General features: G+C 42.6%; 1 protein-coding gene across 4 annotated transcripts in view; it reads left to right on the top strand.

The window, feature by feature from the left end:
- Positions 1-1,709: 1,709 nt before the first annotated feature.
- palmdb (palmdelphin b) overlaps positions 1,710-25,212 on the top strand; it is a 68,548-nt gene continuing 45,045 nt past the window's right edge. Inside the window, exons 1-4 of one of the 4 annotated variants that reach the window (XM_051940021.1) lie at positions 1,710-1,938; positions 17,141-17,191; positions 20,768-20,848; positions 23,332-23,462. In XM_051940021.1, coding sequence (XP_051795981.1) covers positions 17,147-17,191; positions 20,768-20,848; positions 23,332-23,462 — 257 coding nt within the window. In that variant the 5' untranslated portion in view covers positions 1,710-1,938; positions 17,141-17,146. The remainder of the gene's footprint in view (positions 1,939-17,140; positions 17,192-20,767; positions 20,849-23,331; positions 23,463-25,212) is intronic. The other 3 variants (XM_051940022.1, XM_051940019.1, XM_051940018.1) reach the window with 3 other exon arrangements.

Genomic DNA, 25,212 nt, shown 5'->3' on the forward strand with positions numbered 1-25,212 from the left:
CTTTTGTGGTAAGATCTTTACAGATAGAGGAGGCAAATATAATTTGGTAATTGGTGCCCAATAGGTGTAAGTTATCTTTGCTTACTCTACAGGAACTCACTAGAGTAAAACCACAGATGATTTGCTAGCAGTCTATAACTCTAGCAGAACTTTACTAAACAGATATCACAGAAACTCATGAAGAGTAACTGATTAGCACTGAGGTCTTGTCAATGTCTCTGGCGCAGGCTGATTTTAGAGTAAAAACATGTCAGGCCAGTTCTGACTGATGCTCAATGTTGATTATTTCCAAGGGCATTGTTAAAGTCCTCTAAGCTACTTTCACAATTAGTTTTAGTCTTGAAACTATGGTAAAATCATGTTTTTTTTCAATTCAATTCAATTTTATTTATATAGCGTCAATTACAGTCAAATCGTCTCAAGACGCTTTACAGAACCCATATGCCTGACCCCCAGAGCAAGCCCAAAGGCGACAGTGGCAAGGAAAACACCCTTTTAACAGGGAAGAAACCTCGAGCAGAACCCGGCTCTAAATAGGGGGGACCCATCTGCCTGCTGGCCGGGCGGGTTGAGAAGGCAGAAGAGGGCAAGGGGGAGGGATGGGAGAAGAGGGAGGGGTGGGAAAGCAAGGAAAAGTTTTATAGTATTTTATAGATAGAGAAGCTAACTAAGCCTAAGACTCAAAGTCGATGGTAAAACAAAGGTTCATGATTAGCTATATAGAAGATTTTTTTTCAATATTTATGACCAAATGCCTTTCATGTTTATGGCAGTGGCAAGCTTATACCCACAGTCTACATCCAGTGAGTTTACAGTTTCTAAATCAGTAAATACCATTAATACAGTGCCATTGTCAAAGCATACAGCCTCATCTAGTAGGCATTTCTTCCTTCTAGTCTGTCTCCCAACCATGTACAAATTTGGAACAAGTGATGTTGCTATGGCAACAGCAACGTCTCCAATTAAAGGCTTTGGGTAGAGCAGTACTACAAAAAAAACTGAAGAGGAAAGCTCACTTTTCTCACGTTAATGTTCTGTCAGATGGACCGATGGCCTCTGCATGGACATGTACAGGTGTCTGATGACCTGATAACTCACAGTGACTGCCTCTTACAATGTTGGAGGAGGGATTTCCACTGTATTGCTGACCCAAAAATAACTGGAGTTAAGTCACTATGAGAATAACTTGCAGACAGACAGATACATGTCCATCCACAATTCACTGCTCTCCCTTTTTGAAGCTAAATATGGAGGGGAGTGCTACAGTAATTGTATGACGGCACTGTGCACGTCCATCATTTCCATGGACAGCTGAACACACACACACACACACACACACACACACACACACACACACACATTTAAACATTCATTCTCAGATATATTGATATGTGGTGGTCCTATTTTTTATTTGTAAAATGTTGTTGGTGCTTGGAAAGTTATGTTCATGACATCATCAATGTGTAAATGTCAAACACTTTGCACTGAACATGGCAGTCGTGTGTGTGTGTGTGTGTGTGTGTGTGTGTGTGTGTGTGTGTGTGTGTGTGTGTGTGTGTGTGTGTGTGTGTGTGTGTGTGTGTGTATGTGTGTGTGCGCGCGCGCACGCGCTCATTTGCAGAGCAATTGTTTGATGGTGGTATTTCAGGCACATGGCTGCGGTCTTTAACAGACTCCCAGAGAGGAGATACAGGAAGAGGGAGCGAGAGAGAGCGAGAGAGAGAGAGAGAGAGAGAGAGAGAGAGAGAGAGAGAGAGAGAGAGAGAGAAAGAGAGAGAGAGAGAGTGGGAGGAAATCTTCCTTGTCAATCTCAAGCTCTCTCAGCCTACACGATCTCCCCACACAACCTGAGGCTCAGTAATGTTGGATACGCTGTGAGAGTGAGCTCTAACGTCCACACACACTCTGCTCTTCGAGGACACACAAAGTATATTCCTGGTGAGTAGACCTTTGTATCGACATTACTGTTTGTGTTAGCCTCCATAATATTACAGAGCATCGATTAGAAACTGAGGAGCTTTCACAGAAGGCTAGATAGCTATCGCTAGAGATTTCCATTGCATTGTAAACTACTTATGATACATAGTTTCTACCACAGTCAGTTATCCAGAAGTAACTTTCTGTACATTTTGTGCTAAAATGACTGTCTTGGTTCTTAATCTTTTAATATCTTTAAGTTGTCAACTGTTCCCAGCCAAGATGTGTTTTACCCAATAAATAGTCCCCCACAGATAGACAGACAGATGTATTAGGTAGGACAGGATCCACTACGTGACATGGAGTCAAATTTTGTAACTCTTCAGAAATCACATGAAAATGCCGATCTTTAAAATGGATTTGAAATGGCATATATGTGTGTGTTTAGCTGATGTGGACAGGCCTACAGAGACACACACACATATGCACTCCCACATAAATGCTGTTGTTCTGGGCTGCCTGCAGAGAACCAATCGCTCAGTGGCCTTTCCTTCCCACTCATTGCGATCAGATTAACATTTCGGCACATGTGGCAGAGCTGAGAAGAGCAGACGCTAATGAAGCAGTGCTCATTTTCACACTTTCATTACGACCTGAAATCACACTGTTGTTGTTGTAATCTATTCAGTATGAACAGGTTTTAGTGTCTTTATCTTTTGTACAGAAACAGATTCATATTTGCTGTGAATATTTAATAGCATAATCCAGACTTTGCTTCTAGTTAAAGAATAGTTTGGGAGTAAGAAGACTGATGTCACCTCATGTTTCTGTGATGTTTTAGAGCATGGTTAGCCTAGCTTAGTTTAGAAACTGAAAGCACGAGTAAACAACTGATAATAATTTGTAAAATATACCTACTATTTTACAATGGCATACCAAGCATAGGTGATACTCATCTATTACCACATTAAATCATTAAGTCTAATCCATACAGAAACATATCTTTAAATTTTGTGTTTGGTGAAACACTCCTTGCTGGAATTATTACTTAAGATACAATAGATCTTTAAGTTTGGACAGAGTCAGACTAGCTATTACCCGTTTTTCCAGTCTTTATTTTATCAACATCTTTTGTTTGCCTTTGTTGTTTGCACTCTCACAGACATGCAGTATTTTGCAACTAAGAGTCAGTGAGTGTAGATCAAGACAAGCCAGAGGAAAACAGAGAGTGACAGTAACAAACAAGAATCCAGATTAATGATACTGTTAATGTGTGTCTGCTGTATATAGAAATAGACCAAAGGGATGGCTTACACATTACACATTCTTAAGGAAAATACACATTATGAATTATGCATTTTAGCTCATGAAGTCAGCTCATTAATGGTTAAATTAAAGACACATGCTGTCATCTGGCTGGAATGAGACAAGCTAGGAGGGTCATTCAGTTCATGTGACTTCACTGTTAACTTTCCCCTAAGAACGTACAATAGAACATGCTGTCTCAAGTTAGTAACACTAAATGGACCACATCTGAGTGTTAATCCCAGGCCAGTATCACCTTGATAAATTGGTGTTTAGCAGACCATTCTGTACACTGGTGAAGCCATATGCTGTGAGCCTGTGCACTGTTTATCCTTCTGAGGTCAGATTAAGGCAGAAGGAGCAGGGATTATATGTCAGGAAGACCTCGGCTGAATTGCCAGACAGGCAGGAAGGTGTCCAGATCATGTCAACGGGGCCGAAAACTGGCATGGACCATGGATGCACTGAGAGAGAGACCTGAAGGGATTTTACTTAAACTCTATAGACAATGTTGTCTTAAAAACGAGAAATGACACTATTGTAGGGCACATTACTTTCACAGACCATCCATCCATTATCTACACACCACTTAATCCTCATCAGGGTCATGGGGGACTGGAGTCTATCCCAGCTGACTGAGGGTGAAGACAGGGGACACCCTGGACAGGTAACAGTCTATCACAGGGCTACACAAAGAGACAATCAATCACGCTTACATTCACACCTACAGACAATTTAGAATCCCCAGTTAACCTCAGCATGTTTCTGGACTGTGGGAGGAAACTGGAGAACCTGGAGAAAACCACGTACGCACAGGGAGAACATGCAAACCCCCAGGGATGTGGACCTGGGATTTTCTAGCTGCAAAGCAACAATGCTAACCACTCAGCCACTGGGCAGCCCTACTTTCACAGTGCAGTTCATTATTCGAACATGTTCATAACAGAAGATTGTTCAATTCAGAAATGCTAATTCCTCTGTGGCCCTAACAATGCAGGGTAACTGAACTAAGGTTGGAAATTTAGTCTCATTAAAGTTTTATTTAGGTCATCTATAGTCTAGTTAACTTGAAAAAAAGAAGTGCAGTAAACTTAATAAACTTATACTTTAATTATAATATATTATGTATTGACAATTAAAAAGGCATTTGATATGAAGAACTGCTGTCGAAACCATTTTCCTCCCTCAGGGTTACTACAAAGGTAGCATGTGAGGCTGCTCCCAGTTACTTTGTTAGGAGTGTGGGATTAAATATAGTATTGACTTCCATGTTATACTTTTTAATTTCCATTCCAAACCACATTTCTTTTGACCGTGATTGTTCCACAACCTTCTAAGTATGACAATGAAAGTGAATGAGCCCATTCTTCAGTGTGAAGATTAAATGCTAAATGTATTTATATAGCACTTTACTATACCTGAAACAATTCCCATGGCGCTTTACATCATACATCACATTCACCCATTCACACACTGATGACAGAAGCTGCCATGCAAGGCGCTAACCACGACCCACCAGGAGCAGGTAGGGGTTCAGTGTCTTGCTCAGGGACACCTCAACATGATCTCTCCAGGCCAGGATCGAACCAGCAACCCTCTGGTTACAAGATGGCCACTCTACCCACTGAGCCATGCCATCCCATATTAAAACTATTAATCTTTCATTATAAATAATTTTTCTCTCCAACTATCTTTTCACCTGCAGTGATTCAGTCATTCAGTTATTTGATTTTACCATGCATTATGGCTTTGCATTGCAGTAGTCTCACCTCAAAGCCTCTAAACGTAGCTATCTGGCTGCTCACAGACTAAAAGTTAAAGTCAGCGAGCCAAGAGGCTTTGGAAATGGCCCAAGGAAACAGCTTGTGCATGACAGTGACTGTACTTTTGGCTAACTAGAGCACTGTAATTACTTGAACTACCAGTCCTAATGGCACCCACAGACCAGTGTTTGCTCCCCTGATTTCATTTGTTATTCATTCTTTTATCCCATGTGTTCCTGCATCATTCCAACACTGCTTCAATCCAGGTGGAGCTTCCTAAGTTTACTGACACAACTAGATTTCTTTAGAGTAGTACTTTTCTTTTAGAGCCTGTCAGTTAGTCCAACAAGACTGGCAGGTGCTGGGGGTTTCCTTCCCACCAGTCATTCTCTTACAGGAGCAGTAAACCACCCACTGCAAACACATATGTAGACTCCCAAACACATGTTGCCAGGCTGTGTTTAGTGTGAGCCAGGCAGCATCTCTATTTTCAGTAATGTGAGATCAGATCTCCAGAGTGTCAACAGGTGGGCACACTTATCTGCTACATGACCTTCAGTTGTCCTTTCTTCTTTTGTCTCCTTTTCTTTTTTTAACCTTTGTTTAATTGTAAAATGGTACACATGAGTTGTTCTGTCCCAAACAAACATACATACACACACAATATACAGATTCCAATGAAAGAATGTGTCGTTCCATGCAATGGCACGGCTAATTCAGCAGCTTTATACATTTGTACAGTGGAGTTAAGTTATACAAGAAATATCAAACAGTACACACAGCTGTTCTTCACAGTTAAAACGTTTCTTTTATTGTGGTGAATCTCTTCAGGTTAAAAAACTGGCACTGAAATAATAAAATTAAGGAAGGAAGGAATTAATTAATGCAATTCAGGAATGTTCATCTGTTACAGAGACTGAAGGACAGATTTGTAACCCTCCACTCATTGCAGGCTTTGTGCAGAAAGAAGAACACTAAAGAATTGAATGAACTATCAATCACTTCAGCTCACTTTATTGACACGATGTTCTAGTCCTCAACTATCCATCAAACACAATTCAGACAAACAGCATCACACAAAAACCACCCCACATAAAAAGACTTTAGGCATTGCCCCAGAAAAGGAACCACCGGCATTCTGTATGGATACCAATTAACAATCAATATAATAACAAGATTTTACAGATAAGATTGAATTCAAACTTAAAGATATTATTATCTAAGAGACTTGAATAGACTAAATTCTAAATGAAATTAGTACATGGACATCCTACCAACCTCCTTAATTGACACTCCTGTCCTTCACATGATGTAAAGATGGTGTGAGACTGGTAAACATTATCTCTTTGCTGCTTTAGGGTGAGGAAATGACTGTGGTCATGGATACAAGAAGGCATGAAATAGGAAAGTAACAGCCACGTCTCACTCATTGTTTCCCTTCCACCTCTGACCATTTGCCTACAAAGTTTTTATGCATGATGTCAGCAAGCGTGACATAAATGCTGAGCCTGAGTTAGCTATGTTGTGGGTGAAAGGCAACTTTTAGTAAGTTTGTGTGGGTGTGTGAGGGGGCTCAGCATAACCATGTTAAAATATAAGCATATACAATATGATATCCAGAACAGACTTGTACTGATGTGACTGGAGATGAATAAACTCCTCCACTCTCATCTAACAATAACCTGGACTTGATGGCCTGTCATGGACATTTGCATGGACACTGTCTGCGTTTGTGAAGTATTATAGTCTTAATTTTCATTTCAGAAAGGCTTTATTGTCATTTGCTTTGTAATCCTGAAGCATGAACAATACCAACTCTAGCATAAATATAAATAGTTTAATTAAAACATGTTTGCAGTTATGTTAGTTAAGTAAATAAATTAATTTAGTACCTGAATAAGCTAACCTATTACATGTATTCTGGAGAGGTGGAACCGCTTGGAAATTCAATTTAGCACTTCCAGTTTATAAAGATTCAACACAAAATTCTAATTTGTTACATGCACAAGAGCACATGTAGCAGACTGAGGGGAGTGAAATGTGGTTTCTTTAAGATCTAATCCCAATTAAATACCATATTGAAAGAAAAAAGGGCACAATGATAAGTGGAGCAGGTAGGAGTTGATAGTGATGAACATATGAAGAGTTCATTTGCAAAAACAGATAACTCCGTTTTGATACATTTTCAGAAAACTTTTTTTATTGTTTCCTTGAGATAACATCAATCAAACTGAAGTTGAGTGGATTTGACTCAGTAGAAAAATATATGACAAAATAGAGAAAAAATAAATTATTACTGTTGTTATTATTATTATTATTATTATTATTATCTCAAGTAAACAATAAAATAACGGAGTTATCTGTTTTTGCAAATGAACTCTTTAAATATATATATATATATATATATATATATATATATATATAATATATACATTCAATAGTGGAGTCCAAAAGTCTGAGAACACTGGTGTAGTCACAACATCAACTTAATCATTTGAGTGAAGAGTTGAATCTGAAAGAAATGTACCTGAATTTCAGAATATCAAAGTATTTTTGATGTCTGTCTTTACTAAATTGACAAAAGTGTTTGAGCTGCAGACTCCACAGTCTCTTTAAACCTGATATCACGTCTTTTCCCATCTGGCAGTGTTTCAAAAAGCTTCTTGTGATGCCTAAGATGTTTGGCCTCCTTAGCCTTTAGGCGAATCATAAATGTTCAACGGGGTTGAGATAAGGTGATTTTAGATCAAAGTCCATGTCCATCAGCACTTCTCTGTTTGTGTTGGTCTTCAAGTCAATGTTTTTAGTGTGTTTGAGTAAATCTTCCTGTAGCAAAATGAACACATTTCCACAAAGGTGCAAACCAGAGAATGTACCTAAACAGTGGACTTCTCCTTAGTCAGGGTGGAGTTCATACGATGCTGAGGCGTGAGTAGCAATACTCGATTTGAATATTCCCTGAACTACTCCCACCACCATGTTTCACTGTGGGTTACTGTTGATCTCTCACTGAGATTCATAGGTAAATGCTGGTATCTCTTCGCCCATCCCAAGCATCTGGCATTGTTTCCTCTCTTAAAAAGTTGTTCAAAGTTGCTCACTCTTAGCCACTAATTATATGAACAGGATTTTTGCTGGTTGTTCTTTATTTAGCAAATTCTGTCCAAAGACAGAAAGAGAAAAGAAATTGAAATCAAAGAAAGAATTTCACTCATGGTGAAAAATAACCTTTTACTGTATTAACATACCCATTTGGTATTTTTGTAAATGCTGCAAGCAGGGATAAGAATGGCTCATTCTTAATCAATTGATTTCTGTCAATGATGTCATCGATTAGAAGTTCACTACCGTTCAAAAGTTTGGGGTCACTTACAAGTGTCCTTATTTGTGAAAGAAAATAAGTTTTTTCAATGAAGATAATGTGAAATGAATGATAAATCCAATGTAGACATTGTTAATGTGGTAAATAACTATTGTAGCTATGAACAGCTGATTTTTAATGGAATATGGAACATTTCCAGCAACCATCACTCCTGTGTTCTAATGCTACATTGTGTTAGCTAATGGTGTTGAAAGGCTCATTGATGATCAGAAAACCCTTGTTCAGTTATGTTAGCACATGGATAAAAGTGGGTTTTCATGGAAAACATGAAATTGCCTGGGTGACCCCAAACTTTTGAACTGTAGTGTAGGTAAACCAATAAGGTAGACATGTTTGCATAAATGGAGTTAAATGTGTGTTTGCTGATCACCTGAAAGGAGTCATAAAGCAACTGTACCACTCTAACTGCTAAGTATGTCACTTGAGGCAATCTCCATATTTTAACATGCCATTGTGCAGTGCAGCGTAGTTGAATAGTGTTAGCGGCACGGAGCCTCAGGCAAGCTAGAGCCGCAATGAGCAGGGGGGAGGCAGGGACTCTGGAACAATGGTGTAGGGTTAGAAGACAGGAAGGGGTAATTTTCAAGGCAAAAAAGTCCTTTAAATTCACAACTTTGATACACAGAGATTTGTTTTAAGAAGTTAAATTGATGACTGGAGAGGGACTTTTATATGATCAGTGCTACTAATTTGTTTCAAAGTTTGACAGGTGGCAGTATCTTGTTGTATGAGAAAATAAATACTGTGTGTCTCAACGAACTATAACACTGCTGTGTGACAGACACTGGCATTTTTCACCCTCAGCTTTGTGTATTAATCAGTAGCAATCAGTAATAAGCAGCTTGTCTGCAGTTTCCAAGCCTATGTGGGTGTTTTATTCTAGTAGCTTCCTCAGTTTGGAGTAAGATGTAAGTTGTGCTTGTTTCCTTCCTCACAACAGTGATCTTAACTTACTTTCTTTCTTTCTTTCTTTCTTTCTTTCTCCTACAGCACAGTATTGCACATTGTTTGTCTTGCTGAATTCTGGCTCACGTGGCTGGGGATATGAACTCAGTGTTCTGTTCTTAGACATCACTGTGAGAAGCTGCTGTGCTTATTCTGTTTTGGGTTAGGTACGTCTTAACCTTCAGTGACCATTGTGTTGTGCTTCACACAGAGTGTCAGCACAGCCATGGTACATTCCATACAATCAGTCACAGTTCCATTCCTTTCCTCAGTCGTGACTTGATCATCGCTCTGACATGTGACACAGACATGCTGCTTCTCTTTTTGTCCCGCTGCCTGTCAAGGCTCATAAACACAAATCTATATTATGTGTAATAACGTCCTGCAGTAACTCATTGGTGGCAGGCAGAAAACACTGTTGAGAACTTCACTCAGTATATAGCTGCCCTTTTACGAAGTACATACCAATGCAAGTATACTTCCAATCACTGTGCCACTGTGTGAAGATAGAAAAAAAACCTGCTGGTTTGGGGCTCTGACAGTCAAATCCAAAACTCAGATTCATAACCTGGTGAAGATGTGGAGTAAGATCATGGGTGCCCCTGCTACACTCATACCATAAGACTTGTTTATACAGGCCACCATTTGGCAGGCAAACAGTATTCTTTCTGACTCATCACATGTCCTGTTCCTAGAGTATGGACTGCTGACTCCCTCTGTCAGGCTCAACTATTTAAAAACTCCTTTATCCCTCTCTCAATCAGGCTCATTTATGAGCAGCTAGGTGTTGCTACCAAAAGAAGGTAGCCAAAAGCTGTGCACATAGGAATGCATGTATGTGTTGAAGAAATTCAGTTGTTTGTTTATTGGTATTCTGGTTTACCAACACAGAGCATGACACTGAAGGTCCAGAACATTTACAGAGTACACAGTTTATAGGGATGATCAGAGGGTAGGAAGGGGGCCATACAGTGGGGGCTGATGGTTTTTTGATTTGTTGGGTGGGCTAACAAATGCATAATACCGATTAAATGGTTAACACAGCTGTAAAAGCAACATCACCTATGATACACACAGTTACATCAATTACAGGTACACTATACTTTTTTCATGCTCTACATCTCTCTCTCTCTCACTCTCACTCTCTCTCTCTCACACACACACACAGGTTGTCTCATCAGCTTGCACAGCCACAAATCCACAATTCCTTGTTGAGTCCATGCAGTTTTGTGGAGTTGAAACAACGAGACGGGGGACATAGGTGAGCTGAAGACTTTACTAGTTTCTCTCCACTTTACAGCACACTCAACACAACAACACGAGTGTCAGTTAACCGGCAAAAAACATAACCCCCCGAAACTCCGGAACCGGAAACCCAGATTCTACTCCCCTCTTAAAGGCACAAGTCCTCTTTGGTGAATGTCTCTTCTCCCTCGCAAAGTGGATCCTCCACACAGGCCCCCCAGAATTCACCAAAACTGACAGTCAAAAACCGTGCAACTACTAACCACAGGGACCGAAACAAAAGAAACAGTCAACGTCGTGGGGGGCGAATCAGCCGCCCGAAACGGCTATGCTTCGTCAGAGTGGGGCTACTGGAGGCCAGTCCGAAACCGGAGGGTGCCCCCGCCACGGGGGAAGGGCCAACTGAACTGGCTCCTCCACATCCATGTGAGCAGGTTTGAGACGGTCTACAGTGATCCGCTCTAGCCTACCGCCCACGTCCATGACAAAGTTCTTAGCACCCGCCTCCAGGAAGGGTCCGTCGTAGGGGGGGCCGCAGCGGAGTCCGATGGCCATCGTACCTGATGAAAACGTACTTCGCAGACGGCAGGTCCTTGGGTATGTAGGACTGAGGAAGACAGTGGCGAGACTTCAGAACAGGAACGAAGGCGGCGGCGGTGGCGGCCTGGAAAAACACAGCACAATGGGAGGCGGTCGACCAGGGAGCTGTGGTGTCGGGAAGAAACTCCCTGAGGACTCGTAGAGGCTGACCGTATACCAGCTCGGTGGACGAGGCCCTGAGGTCCTCCTTGGGGGCAGAGCGAAGGCCAAGCAAGACCCATGGAAGGCGGTCAACCCAGTTACCGTCTGTAAGACCAGCCCGAAGAGCAGCTTTCATGTCGCGATGAAAACGCTCACACAGTCCATTGCCCTGCGGATTGTGTGCCGTAGTGCGGTGAATCTTCACCCCCAGGTGGTCAGCGACCACAGTCCAGAGCTCTGACATGAACTGGGGGCCCCGGTCACTGGTGATGTCACCAGGCGTGCCAAACCGGGCCACCCAGCACCCGATGAACGCCCGGGCGATGTCCGCTGCTGTGGTGGAAGAGAGGGGGACAATTTCGGGCCACCTGGTCGTCCTATCTACCATTGTGAGTAGGTGAGTGTATCCGTGGGAGGGGGGCAGAGGGCCCACCAGGTCCACATTCACATGGTCGAACCGCCTCTCAGGCACCACGAAAGGCGCCAAAGGGGCTTTGGTATGACGGTGCACCTTGGCACGCTGGCACGGCACTCACGAGCCAGCCCAAGCTCTAACGTCCTTCCGGAGGCCGGGCCAAACAAACTTGCCGCCCACCAGCTTAGCCGAGGCCTTCCCACCCGGGTGGGAAAGACTGTGGATGGCGTCGAAAACCCGGTGGCGCCAAGCAGCAGGCACCAGAGGGTGCGGACAACCGGTGGAGGTGTCGCAGAGGAGGGTTGTGTTGGCCACGCCGAACGCCACGTCGGTCAGCCGCAGTGCAGGAGGGGCCGAACGGTAGGCTTGGACCGTGGAATCCACGGCTTGGTCCGCCACCATGGCGGCATAATCCAACCCCAGGTGGACAGACCCCACAACTGCCCGAGAGAGGCAGTTGTGGGGTCTGTCCACCAGGGGTGGACAGTTGTCCACCCCAGGTGGACGAAGTTGTCCTTGCCTGACAAGTGCCGGATGTCAGTGGTGAACTCCGAGATCGCGGAGATCTCCCGCTTCTGACGGCCAGACCACAGCTCCGAGGCCTTGGAGAAAGTCAGCGGCTTGTGGTCCACGAAGGCAGTGAACCGCCGGCCCTCCAACAGGAACCGAAAGTGTCTGGTGGCAAGGAAAAGGGCCAGCAGTTCTCTGTCGAAGGTGCTGTACTTGCACTCGTTCTCCCGGAGCTGCCTGGAGAAGAAAGTCAGCTGCTGCCAGGCCCCGCCCACCCACTGCTCGCACACAGCCCCTACCGCGTAATCAGAGGCGTCCGTTGTGAGCGCAACTGGAGCAGCGGAAGAGGGGTGCGCCAGCAGAGCAGCGTTGGCCAGTGCGGCCTTGGCGGTGCCGAAAGCTTCGTTCATGTCCGCGGACCAGTCCAACACGTCCTTAGGCGCTTTGCCCCGCAGAGCCGCATACAGTGGACGCATAAGGTGGGCGGCGCGGGGAATGAAGCGGTTATAAAAGTTCACCATGCCATTGAATTCCATCAGGGACCGCACGGTGCGGGGACAGGGGAAAGCGGTGACCGCCTCCACCCTGGCAGGAAGGGGAACGGCTCCCTGCGGCGTGACGTGGTGTCCGAGAAAGGTGATGGAGGACAGACCAAACTGGCACTTAGCCGGGTTGATGATGAGGCCATGGTCGGTGAGCTGCTGGAACAGCTGCTGAAGGTGCGTCATGTGTTCCTCAGGGGAAGCGCTGGCCACGAGAATGTCGTCCAAGTGCACAAACAAAAACGGCATGTCTCGCAGCACAGAGTCCATAAGGCGCTGAAACGTCTGTGCCGCGCCTTTGAAGCCAAACGGCATACGTAAGAGCTTGAAAAGTCCAAAGGGTGTGATAACAGCCATTTTTGGAACATCCGCTGGGTGGACCGGCACCTGGTGGTAACCACGAACCAGGTCCACTTTGGAAAAAATAGCGGCCCCCGCCAGGTGGGCAGAAAAGTCCTGTATGTGCGGGACGGGGTACTGGTCAGGGGTAGTGGCGTTGTTCAGGTGACGAAAATCGCCGCACGGCCGCCACCCACCATCAGCCTTGGTAACCATGTGCAGGGGGGAAGCCCACGGGCTGTTCGAGCGGCGCACAATGCCAAGGCGCTCCATGGTAGAAAACTCCTCCCTGGCGATGGCAAGCTTGGCCGAGTCGAGATGCCTGGCTCTGGCATAGACTGGGGAGCCCACAGTGGTAATATGGTGCTCCATGCCATGTTTAGCCACAGCAGACGAGAAGGTGGGAGTGGTTAGGTCGGGAAACTGGGCGAGCAGACGTTCATATTGGTTCCTGGCGGCGAGTGTGTTAGACAGGCAGAGTGCTCCCGCTCCCCCGAGCGTGCATGGGTACGAGGCAAAAGAGACGGCGTCTATCAGGCGACAGTTCTTAACATCCACGAGCAGGTTGAAAGCGCAGAGGAAGTCCACGCCCAGGAGCGGTGTGGACACAGTGGCCATAACAAAGTCCCAGCTGAAACAGCGTCCACCAAAACACACATCCACAGACCTGGTGTTGTACGTACGGATGGGCGTCCCGTTGGCGGCGTCCATCCACGGTCCGTGTCCACCGGCCATGGTGTCCACGGTCTGAGCCGACAGGATGCTGCGCTGCACGCCGGAATTGACCAGCAGCCGCCGGCCGGACAATGAATCAGTGATAAACAGCAGCTTGCAATGCCCAGAGCTGCTAACGAGCGCTGGCTCCGGCGTTTCCCCAAACCTTGAAACTGAGGGCTTGCGGCATTGATTGGCCTTGGCTCCAGACCTGGCATGGTAATAACAGAAGCCTTCGTCAGGGTGGTGGCAAGCCGTTACCACAGCCGCGGTGTCTGCACAATCCTCCGGGAGCGGCGTAGGGGTTTCCTGGTGGGGCAGCAGGGCATGGACGAACTGCTGGCTGGCGGTTGGCTAGGAAAACCCTGTCCGCTTCTGCCGCGAGAGCATGGTAGTTCTTGCCAGAGGACAGAGGGGAACTGGCCAAAGCCGTACGAACAGGCGTCGGGAGTTGACGCAGAAAAATATGCGTGAAAAGGAACGAAGGATCAGCCGATCCTAGCACAGCCAACATCTTCTCCATTAACTCCGACGGCTTGCCATCACCGAGGCCGTTGAGAAAAAGCAGGTTGTCAGCTTTCTCCAACTCCGACAGTTCGTACAGCCCCAGAAGGATTGTCTTTAATGCCTCATACTTGCTGGCTGTTGGTGGAGCTTCCAGCAGCATCATGGCGCGCGCCGTGGAGGAAGCATCCAATGCTGCCACCACATGGAAGTATTTCGTTGCATCCTGCATAATCCCCCGCAGTTGGAATTGGGCTTCGATGTGCTGGATCCACGGCCCTGGGTTATGTTGCCAAAAGTCGAGCAGCTTGACTGCTGCAGCGTAGATGTTGTTAGCATTACCGCTAACCGTGTCGGCGGCAGTGACCTGTACTGGAGCTACAGGGACGGCTTCATGGTCGGACATTGTTCGTACACATCGGGGTCACCAATGTGGAGTTGAAACAACGAGACGGGGGACGTAGGTGAGTTGAAGACTTTACTAGTTTCTCTCCACTTTACAGCACACTCAACACAACAACACGAGTGTCAGTTAACCGGCAAAAAACATAACCCCCCGAAACTCTGGAACCGGAAACCCAGATTCTACTCCCCTCTTAAAGGCACAAGTCCTCTTTGGTGAATGTCTCTTCTCCCTCGCAAAGTGGATCCACCACAGTATCTCCTCTAAAAAGTAAGCATGAGAAACAGAAAAGTGAATTCTTAGCTATACTTGCGGTTAGCCAATCCTTTCTGTCAAACCAAGAAACGCAAAACTTACGATTTTGTCATTTTTCCCATTGAGTTATTTGAACATCGTTTGGCCGATGTGATCCCAGTCTCTTAACTTCCAGCTTTTCCTCCAAAGACATTGAGGAAAATGGACAAGAAAGCAAATAATCCACCTCGTTCATGCTAACACCCGTCATAGCTTAACTTTGTCTCCTTCCTTCCTAACTCTGGCACAAACAGCAGTACCACTGTGTCAACTCACTGTTATTGGTCAAAAGTCAGCGGCCTGTGGGCGGACTGAAGTTAGCCCAAATGATCAGTAAATCATGGGGGCGGGACATGACACCTGTCAATCACTTACAAGAACGAAATGAATGAAAGCGGACTGTATCTGCTGGGGCTGTAAAAAAAAAAAAAAAAGCCCATTTAGAGATATTCTATGTTTTTCTCTTGACTGATTGGTGCTGTTGCTACCTTTGTTTTCACCTAAACTTAAAATAATCTGTTGTAAGTTATTTAAAAAATAATTTTCTCATTTTTTTTGTGTTAGCTTGGGAGGGCTTAGCCCTGTTAGCCCATTTATACCAGCCGTCCCTGGGGCCATATGTAAATACCAGGGTGAGTAGTGATTAATTTGCATATTGTTGCTAATCAGTGACAGAGGGTAAGAACAGAACAAAGAGTAATTGAATCAAAAAGTTTGGCAAAATGGCAAAGGTGCAACAACAAAAGGTAAGAGGGGGGTCTGGCAGATAGTAACAAAGAAAATATAAAAGAATTGTGGATAACATGGAAAGAAGCAGTGACACTAGAAGGTATCTGTAGCAAAAGGTGTGCTATTTTGTTCATCATATGTATCAAGCTATGGGTGTATTTTAGTTTTTTTATTTAAATTATTTTAAATTATTTTAACGTATTTATCACGTCACTTAATTTACATGTTTTTAGTAGCATCTGTTCTGTTTTATGTGAACAATGCAGCTTGCATTTACATGTCTAAGACTAATTTTTTCCCACGGAAGACAATAAAGTATACCTTGAACCTCAAGCCTTGAAAATGGTGACATGTTCCGTCTTTACCATAAACTCCAGTGGTCACACAGATACACCGTCTTGATGCTGGGAGTACACACCATACACGTATTAATCCACCACTGAAAAAATAACGCACAATATGTTCACTGTAGCCTCCTTTTCAGAAATGTTTAATGAAAAAAAAGAAGCTAGATCTACAGTACATGATGCCATGTGCATTGCCATAACATAGTCAGACTTTTGTGGTTGCACAGACTTTTGTGTTGCTTAAATGCCATTGATTTAAAGCTCTGCAAAAACATCTGAATGTCATTTAATAACCAATTCAGTTTTTTTTTGATAATGGATTTTCTATCTTGTGTGTCAGTGCGACAAAAGTGAATTCATCAGTGATCACTTAGTTTCTATTTTGGGGCCTATATTTTCATATACAGGGGGTCTTTGATTTCGACGACGTTCCGTTCCTGTGGATTGACATAAATCAATTTTCACCGTAAGCCAGAACTCTGGTGAAAATGTAAACAAAGCCGTTACGTGCATCACGATATCGATCAGTTCTTCAGAAAAGTCATGAATATCAATGACTTTTAAGCATGTATGAGTTATTTTGCAAGAAGATAACAGAATGCGTTGCACTGTTTCTACAGTTTGAGTGTTTTATTCTATCTAATTTTGCTTCCATGGAGACGGCTTTTCTTTTCTTCGAAGCACTGCCATCAGATGAGTCTGACTTACATTGGGAGCCATAATGAAGGGTAAAAAGTTAGTGAATGTAGCACAATCCAAGGTGGCGTACAACTGGACAATGGAAACAAAGCCTTGTTATAGCACCGTGTGATGACGCCTTCATCCGCTCCGCATCTAGTTCCATGTAACTAGTTCCGTCATACCAACGACACGCCGTAGGTCAAGGACGTCTTAAACCGAGGACCTCCTGTAGTCTTTCTCAAGTATTTATTTATGACTTAGTAAGATTTTGCTTGTCAACTTTGAAATTCTGTAATTACTGTGTGTGACTTGTCATGTTAGTTTCTTGTGCATTTATTCACTGTCTGCTTTGTTTGTCCTGTAGACCGTCATGGAGGAGGCTGACCTGTTGAAAGAGAGACTCCAGGCTATCACGGTAAAACACATGATCTTTTACTCAAACTAGTGACTGGTGTTGACTGCTACTTTGCAGACTTTACTACACATTTTTACCAGGCGAAGGGATTACAGTCATTTTAAATTGACCCTTTTCAAATCAATACTGATTTTCTGCAGTATTCACAGAGGGGAAGCTTAAGATAGATGGTCAGAGGTATGGCTTTGTTCAAGCTGATCTGATTTGTCTTTTGTCTCACTGCCCACACAAGTTATTAAGTTAGTGATGAAATCAGACAACTGTGACTTCAGGCTTTGGTACAACAAACACAATGAATTATATAAAGAGAGTCTCTTTGTAGCTCAAGGTATGACACAGAATATTAGTTGTTTTCCCAAGTTCACATTTTCTTTCTTAACACAAGAGGTATTTTTCTAACTGTAGTGTATGAAACAGGAGACAGTCACAGTGGTTCCATAGCTCAAGTTAATAGGAAATTTCAAGAGTCTGAGTTACACAAATATTCTGGAATCGGTTAGTAACTAAGACTGATCATATAAAGTTAAACTTAACTTTAAAGTACATTTAACAAAGGAGAACTGTGGAATTTGACCTTTATCTCAGGCAGCTGTAATTCCACTGGCCTCCTCATTGCCCACATGGAGAGAAGGAGCAGCAGCCCCTTATATATTTATTGTTATTGCACAAAAACTGTTAGGTGCAGGATGATTTCATATGTGACTCTGACCACACTGGGCTTGACTTTTGCCATGTCTGACCCTGTTATTAGCAGGAGAAGAGCATAGGAGGCTTAGTGTGACCATGAGCTGATTCTTTCCAACATCAGCTCTTACTAAATGCCATAATTACCAAATGTATTGTCAGCTCTGCTGCCGTGGTGCTATCTCAGGCCTCTGCTGTAGTGAGAGGTCCCTTCGTCTTTGTCCAACTCTCCCATCATCAGTATAAGACCTCAGCAGAAAATTGATGCACCTTTGGAAAGAAATAAATGCTATGACATTGTAGAAGCTTATTGAAACAATGTGTGTCGTTCTCAGAGCTAAAGGCGATTCAATGAAATATTACAGGGGAAACAGAGACAACTTAACATGGTTGCACCTAGCTTTAGACATTATAAGACAATAGACACACACACACATGCACGCACGCACGCACGCACGCACGCGCACACACACACACACACACACAAATTGCGGCCCAACAAAAGACACAAGTGAAGGGGACATGCCAGGCAGGGCCATCACAGCTACAAAATTTACAACTATTATGAAGCCCTTTAAAAAGGCCGTCAGCTCATATGACTCATGCAGAATAAAGTCAGAGCTCAGAGTAAGGTGAAGTGGTTTATAATGTCTTTTTCTGGCCAGCCATGTTATATAAATGTCTACAGGCGTTTCCTTTGTGTATGTAGATGCGTCTAGCATTATAAATGACTGCACCTCAGAGATTCACCACTATGAGATTTAATCGAGGTAGAATGTCATAATGCAGCAGTGAAACAGGAATCACTACCAAGCACGGTCTGAAAATAAAAAATGTGTGGGTGTGTAGTTGCAGGATGACAGAGCATGGAAGAGGGAATCCAGGAAAATGTTTTAGTTTTCTGTCTCCCCATCAAACCCAATATCTCAGACGTACTGATGGGATTTTACACAAAAAATGTTTCATTGTAATTTTAAGTGTCTTTGTTTTGTTATTAAATCTCAAACCAAATGTCACCTGTGCAGTGTTTAAAATTTTAACAGAGGCAAACTAGTCGTAAAATAGCATTTCCAGAAAAGCAATCTTGGAACTGAACATTCCAAGTTCTTAAACAACTTCATTTGCTTTGGATCAGTGTCAGATACCATACACATTTGTTGTTTTTAGTTTCAGTGATGACATGTTCTGTTTTTACACTGTTGAGAATGTTTGTTTCTCTGTCTACTGAAAAGTTATTTTTATGAATTTATTTTTTCTGCTATTAAAATGATTTGCATAAAGTTGTTGTATCTTAATTGATAACCACAATTACTCACAACTACACTACTGGTCAAAAGTTTGGACACCTTCTCATTTAATGTTTTTCTTTATCTTCATGGTTATTTACATTGTGGATTCTCACTTAAGACATCAATGAACACATATGGAATTATGCAGTAAACAAAAAAGTTCCAGAGATTGCCAAGAGTGTTCAAAGCAGTAATCAAAGGGTGGCTATTTTAAAGAATGTAAAATGTAAAACACATTTTGACTTATTTCACAGTTTTGTGCTTACTACATAATTCCAGATGTGTGCATTCATAGTTCTGATGCCTTCAGTGAGAATCTACAATGTAAATAGTCATGAAAATAAAGAAAAACATTAAAACAGAAGGTGTCCAAACTTTTGACTGGTAGTGCAGCTGTGATACAACACTATACATGTAACACATAATTAGCCAAAAATCTAATGTGTCTGGGTTTCATAATTGTATTTGAAAAATCCTCTTGCTATCAGTGAATGTGTGCACATAGTGCAACAATTTAGCTAAGTAAAACTGCAATGTAAAAGTTATTATATCTTTTTCACAGTAGACATGTTAACTTGCCATAGCTTGAAAACAACAGGTGTAATTGATTTGATGGAGAAAAAAAACAGTGTTTGTTTCAAGAGTTTTGTCATTTCTTAATAGAGCACTTCATGGAAGTCAGCATTGATGTGATTTGTCTCATCTGCGCTTCTTTTTTTCTGCTGTGACATGTCAAAATGCTTGCTCTGGGAAATGAGTCTTGTCCTACAACAACAAAATGCTCTCTGCTCTGAACTTGTAGCCACAGTTAGAAGGGCTAAATATTTAGAAGTTGTTTCTGTTTTCCCTCTAGCTCGTGCCACATTAGTTGTCAATCAAACATATACACCTGCTTGTTTGGAGGCTTGGATGGTAAAGGAGTATTACTGACACTCCCTCAGGATCTTGACATGAAATATTCTGTTGGATCATTTGATCAGTTAATCATTGTGGTGCCAGTTGTCTCTGTGAAATGGTTTTCACAATCCAGACATTTAAGCCTACTGACATCACTGAGTTTGATAGAGTCAGGAGAAGACTGAGACAGAGCTATAAATACCAGCAGACGTCATCAGGGAGATCCCCTTTCACTGGGGCTTAGTGCCACACTGATCCTGGATCCAGGAGTTAATATTAGCTTACAGTGACCCCCACTGTGACATCCAGGAACACAGGCCTGAGTGTCTGGGCTCTGCGTTAATGACTAAAACCATTAAGCACTGTGTTTGCCTGATTGTCCAGGACAAACGTATCCAGTGTGTTCAGCAGTGAGTCAGGCGTTATTTACCTTTCATATAAGATAACCTGTCTTCTACGGGGTGTGCTTATTAGCAGGGAAAGCTGTAGAAGTTCTAGTTAACAGGTGGACAGACACACACACACAAACAACAGGTAGGTAGGGTCAGGTCATGAAAGCTGTGTTGCTTTTCAGCTATTTATGGCTGCTGGTGTCTAGCTGTCAGCTCAAGGTTGAAGAGTCAGCATGAGATTACAACAGGTGGAATAGTTTCCATTCTATACAATGTACACATGGTGCAAATGTGTTTCTGATTTACCCTCACAGGACAAAAGAAGAATCCAGGAGGACATTGCTAAAAAAAGGAGACAGATCGAAGAGGAGAAATTAAAACTCCAATACATAAAGGTATTTTTTCTTTTTACTGTTTCACTAGATGAGGTTCTAATATCTTATTCCACTGAATAGAATAGAGTAGAAATGTATCTCAGGCAGGTAGTGAACAAAGAATGTAAGGACTCCCATGGAGAACGCTGAGATAAAGATTCAGAGATTATTGTTATTAGCTTTGAAGCAGAAATCATTGTTATTTCTGCACAAATTTATTCGAAGTTTACTCTGCAAGGCCAGGCCTTCATTTCTTTAAATCTTAATTGCAGAAACATTATGTAACTTATTTTTCCTACTCTATTCTACTTATGTCACTCAGTGAAAACCCAACCTGATTCATTGCCATTTGAATCATCTTGTGGAAAAATAGGGCTTCAGATTCATCATTTATCAGAACTGATGATGTTTTGAGCTCAGTTTGAAGCTGCATTTAGTAATTGTACTGGAGTGTATTCAAAGCTCAAAGAGATGAAATGAGAAACAATGTTGAAGACAGATTCAAATGGAACTTGTTTAAAATGTAGCTACGTATGTACACACGTGGACAAAATTGTTGGTACCCCTCAGTTAAAGAAGGAAAAACCCACAATTCTCACTGAAATCACTTGAAACTCACAAAAGTAACAATAAATAAAAATGTATTGAAAATTAAATAATCAAAAACAGCCATTACTTTTGAATTGTTGATTAACATAATTATTTAAAAAAATAAACTAATGAAACAGGCCTGGACAAAAATGATGGTACCTCTATAAAAGATTGAAAACTATTTGACCAGAGTGACATGATTAACTCAGGTGTGTCATTTAATTGACATCACAGGTGTTTCCAAACTCATAATCAGTCAGTCTGCCTATTTAAAGGGAGACAAGTAGTCACCCTGCTGTTTGGTGAAAAGGTGTGTACCACACTGAACATGGACAACAGAAAGCGAAGGAGAGAATTGTCCCAGGACATCCGAAAAAAATGATAGACAAACATCTTAAAGGTAAAGGCTATAAGACCATCTCTAAACAGCTTGAAGTTCCGGTGACAACAGTGGCTCATATTATTCAGAAGTTCAAGACCCACGGGACAGTAGCCAACCTCCCTGGACGTGGCCGCAAGAGGAAAATTGATGACAAATTGAAGAGACGGATCGTTGGAATTGTATCCAAAGAGCCCAGAGCAACCTCCAAAGAAATTAAAGGTGAACTCCAAGGCCAAGGTACATCAGTGTCAGATCGCACCATTCGTCGTTGTTTGAGCCAAAGTGGACTTCATGGGAGACGACCAAGGAGGACACCACTGCTGAAAAAAACTCATAAAAAAGCCAGACTGGAATTTGCAAAAATGCATGTTGACAAGCCACAAAGCTTCTGGGAGAATGTCCTTTGGACAGATGAGACCAAACTGGAGCTTTTTGGTAAGGCACATCAACTCTATGTTCATAGACTCAAAAACCAAGCATACGAAGAAAAGAACACTGTCCCTACGGTGAAACATGGAGGAGGCTCAGTAATGTTTTGGGGCTGCTTTGCTGCATCTGGCACAGGGTGTCTTGAAAGTGTGCAAGGTACGATGAAATCTGAAGACTATCAAGGCATTCTGGAGAGAAATGTGCTGCCTAGTGTCAGAAAGCTTGGTCTCAGTCGCAGGTCATGGGTCTTCCAACAGGACAACGATCCAAAACACACAGCCAAAAACACCCAAGAATGGCTGAGAGAAAAGCGTTGGACTATTCTAAAGTGGCCTTCTATGAGCCCAGATCTGAATCCCATTGAACATATGTGGAAGGCGCTGAAACATGCCATTTGGAGAAGACACCCATCAAACCTGAGACAACTGGAGCTGTTTGCTCATGAGGAGTGGGCCAAAATACCTGTTGACAGCTGCAGAACGCTCATTGACAAATACAGAAATCGTTTAATTGCAGTGATTGCCTCAAAAGGTTGTGCAACAAAATATTAAGTTATGGGTACCATCATTTTTGTCCAGCCCTATTTCATTAGTTTGTTTTTTAAAATAATTATGTTAATCAACAATTCAAAAGTGATGGCTGATTTTGATTATTTAATTTTCAATAAATTTTTATTTATTGTTACTTTTGTGAGTTTCAAGTGATTTCAGTGAGAATTGTGGGTTTTTCCTTCTTTAACTGAGGGGTACCAACAATTTTGTCCACGTGTGTGTGTGTGTGTGTGTGTGTGTGTGTGTGTGTGTGTGTGTGTGTGTGTGTGTGTGTGTGTGTGTGTGTGTGTGTGTGTGAGAGAGAGAAATTTGGTGGGACAGCATTCATCACACAAAAAACACTTTAGAATGTGGATGAATGCAAAAATCTAATTATCCATCTCTCCATTCAGTAATGATACACCACAAACTTACAGTCACACTACGGATCACTTATTAACTTGAGCGGGTTTTTGGACTGTGGGAAGAAGCTGGAACACAAAAAAAAAAACAGTGATATCAGTATGAATTCTTTTAGTAACTTCTTGTGTGTTGGTGTGTTTGGCTGACAGAAGAAAGCCCTGAGGGAGCAGTGGCTGATGGATGGTCTGAGTCAGCAGTCAGAGGAGGAACAGGAGGCCATGAGGCTTCAGGCTCAGGATGAACAGCAGCAGAGTGATCAACTGCAGAGCAACATCCTAAGGTAACCAGAACCTGAAAACACTGAGAAAGTAGTGAATCTCACAATACATCCCACACTGGACACATCAGGCAAAGAACTGGCTCAGCTAACAAAAAGGCATTTATATTGGGCTCAGTTGCACTGATGCTGGTCAAACAAATAATATAAAATATTATAATAGACTCTGAGGGTGTCAGAGTCTCAAATTACATTGTACAAACAATATGTCCTTCTGGGACAAACAGGTCAAATAAAGAAAGTGACGGAAGCATCAGTTGCTTGGATGTAAGTGCAAAAAAGGCTTGATATCAATACAAGGGATTGACCAATATGGATTTTTCAGGGTCAATACTATTACTGATTATTGGTCATCAAAAAAGAAGGATGCTGAGTTTCCCACTGCCAGGCAGGAGGCCTAGAGGAAGACCAAAGAGGAGCTTTATGGATGTGGTTAAAGAGGACATGAAGGTAGTTGGTGTGAGAGAAGAGGATGCAGAAGACAGGGTTAGATGGAGGCAATTGATTCGCTGTGGCGACCCCTGAAGGGAAAAGCCGAAAGGAAAAGAAGAAGGTCATCAAAAAAGACAATCAATATTTGGATCCAACTGGTTGGCCCACTAAGGGCCATTTTTAAAGCAATATAAGGGATTGTTTTCCAAATACTGTTTTGGGGGATAATCTATGGCCCCCTCCTAACTTTGCCACTAGCCATTAGCATCGTCTTATCTGCTGTACATGTAGCTATCTTCATGGTTTGTGGTGATGTGTTGTGCTTCTTGTTCAGTTTTTGTGGGTAATGTCTCTGCTAGGAAGATATTGCTGAGACCACAGAGTGACTATAAAGTGACTATAGCTGCATTAGACCTAAATTAATAATCAGTCAGGCTGATTATCGATCTATGCTTAGTTATTGAATATCTAGTATTTTTGAAAATGATTAATTATACTTTAACTCAGTAGAGGTGCAGATGAAAACACTGAGGCACTTCCTCCTGCAGCTGGCATGGACAGAAGTGTTTCTCCAGTAGAAATGATAACCTGATTAAGTTGAAATTTTTTTAATAAAAACTGAATAAAACACTTAGATATTTCTGCCTCGGAAGCTGCCTAATATAATTTGTACTATCATTTTTGGACACAGATTCACAGGAATGTTTAGAAGCACTGGACACAGTGTGCCCTGGAGCATCTCCCACTCTCTGGCATTCTCTGACCTGAAGGCTGGCACTGTGTTTCTGTTTATGTGGCCCACGAGGGGAAGCAGAGAGGGATTAGAACCAGAAGGTTTCACCTAATCTCCTTGTTAACTACATGTGTGTCAGTCAAAGTGCAGACAGTCGACCTTTTCTTCATTACATCACAGAGCTAATTAGCTATGGTTTAAACTCTACACACTACACATTACCATCACAACCTGTACATTCATACAAACCAGTTCACTGCAATGTAACATGACTGAAGGTTGTGTGGAATTTCTAAATCCTTTGATTCATTCCTGATTTGTTGGATTAGTTTTAGGCATTCCATTTGGTTGAGCTCTGGTGACTGTGAAGGCTATGCATATCAATCACCTGATTATTATACTCGTGAATCCAATCAGTGGCCCTTCATTTTCTATGAATCCCATCAGAATACAAATATTTCAACCTAGAATCATCTGATCAGTCCAAACTATTTGGTATAGATTTGCAGTAAATCTTGCCTCTCAGCGGACAGGTAGACCCAAACCAGCATGTAAAGTTTGCACTTGGAAAGAGTCAGTTGATGAATA

Source organism: Acanthochromis polyacanthus, chromosome 20 (assembly GCF_021347895.1).
Source record: "Acanthochromis polyacanthus isolate Apoly-LR-REF ecotype Palm Island chromosome 20, KAUST_Apoly_ChrSc, whole genome shotgun sequence".
NCBI lineage: Eukaryota > Metazoa > Chordata > Actinopteri > Pomacentridae > Acanthochromis > Acanthochromis polyacanthus.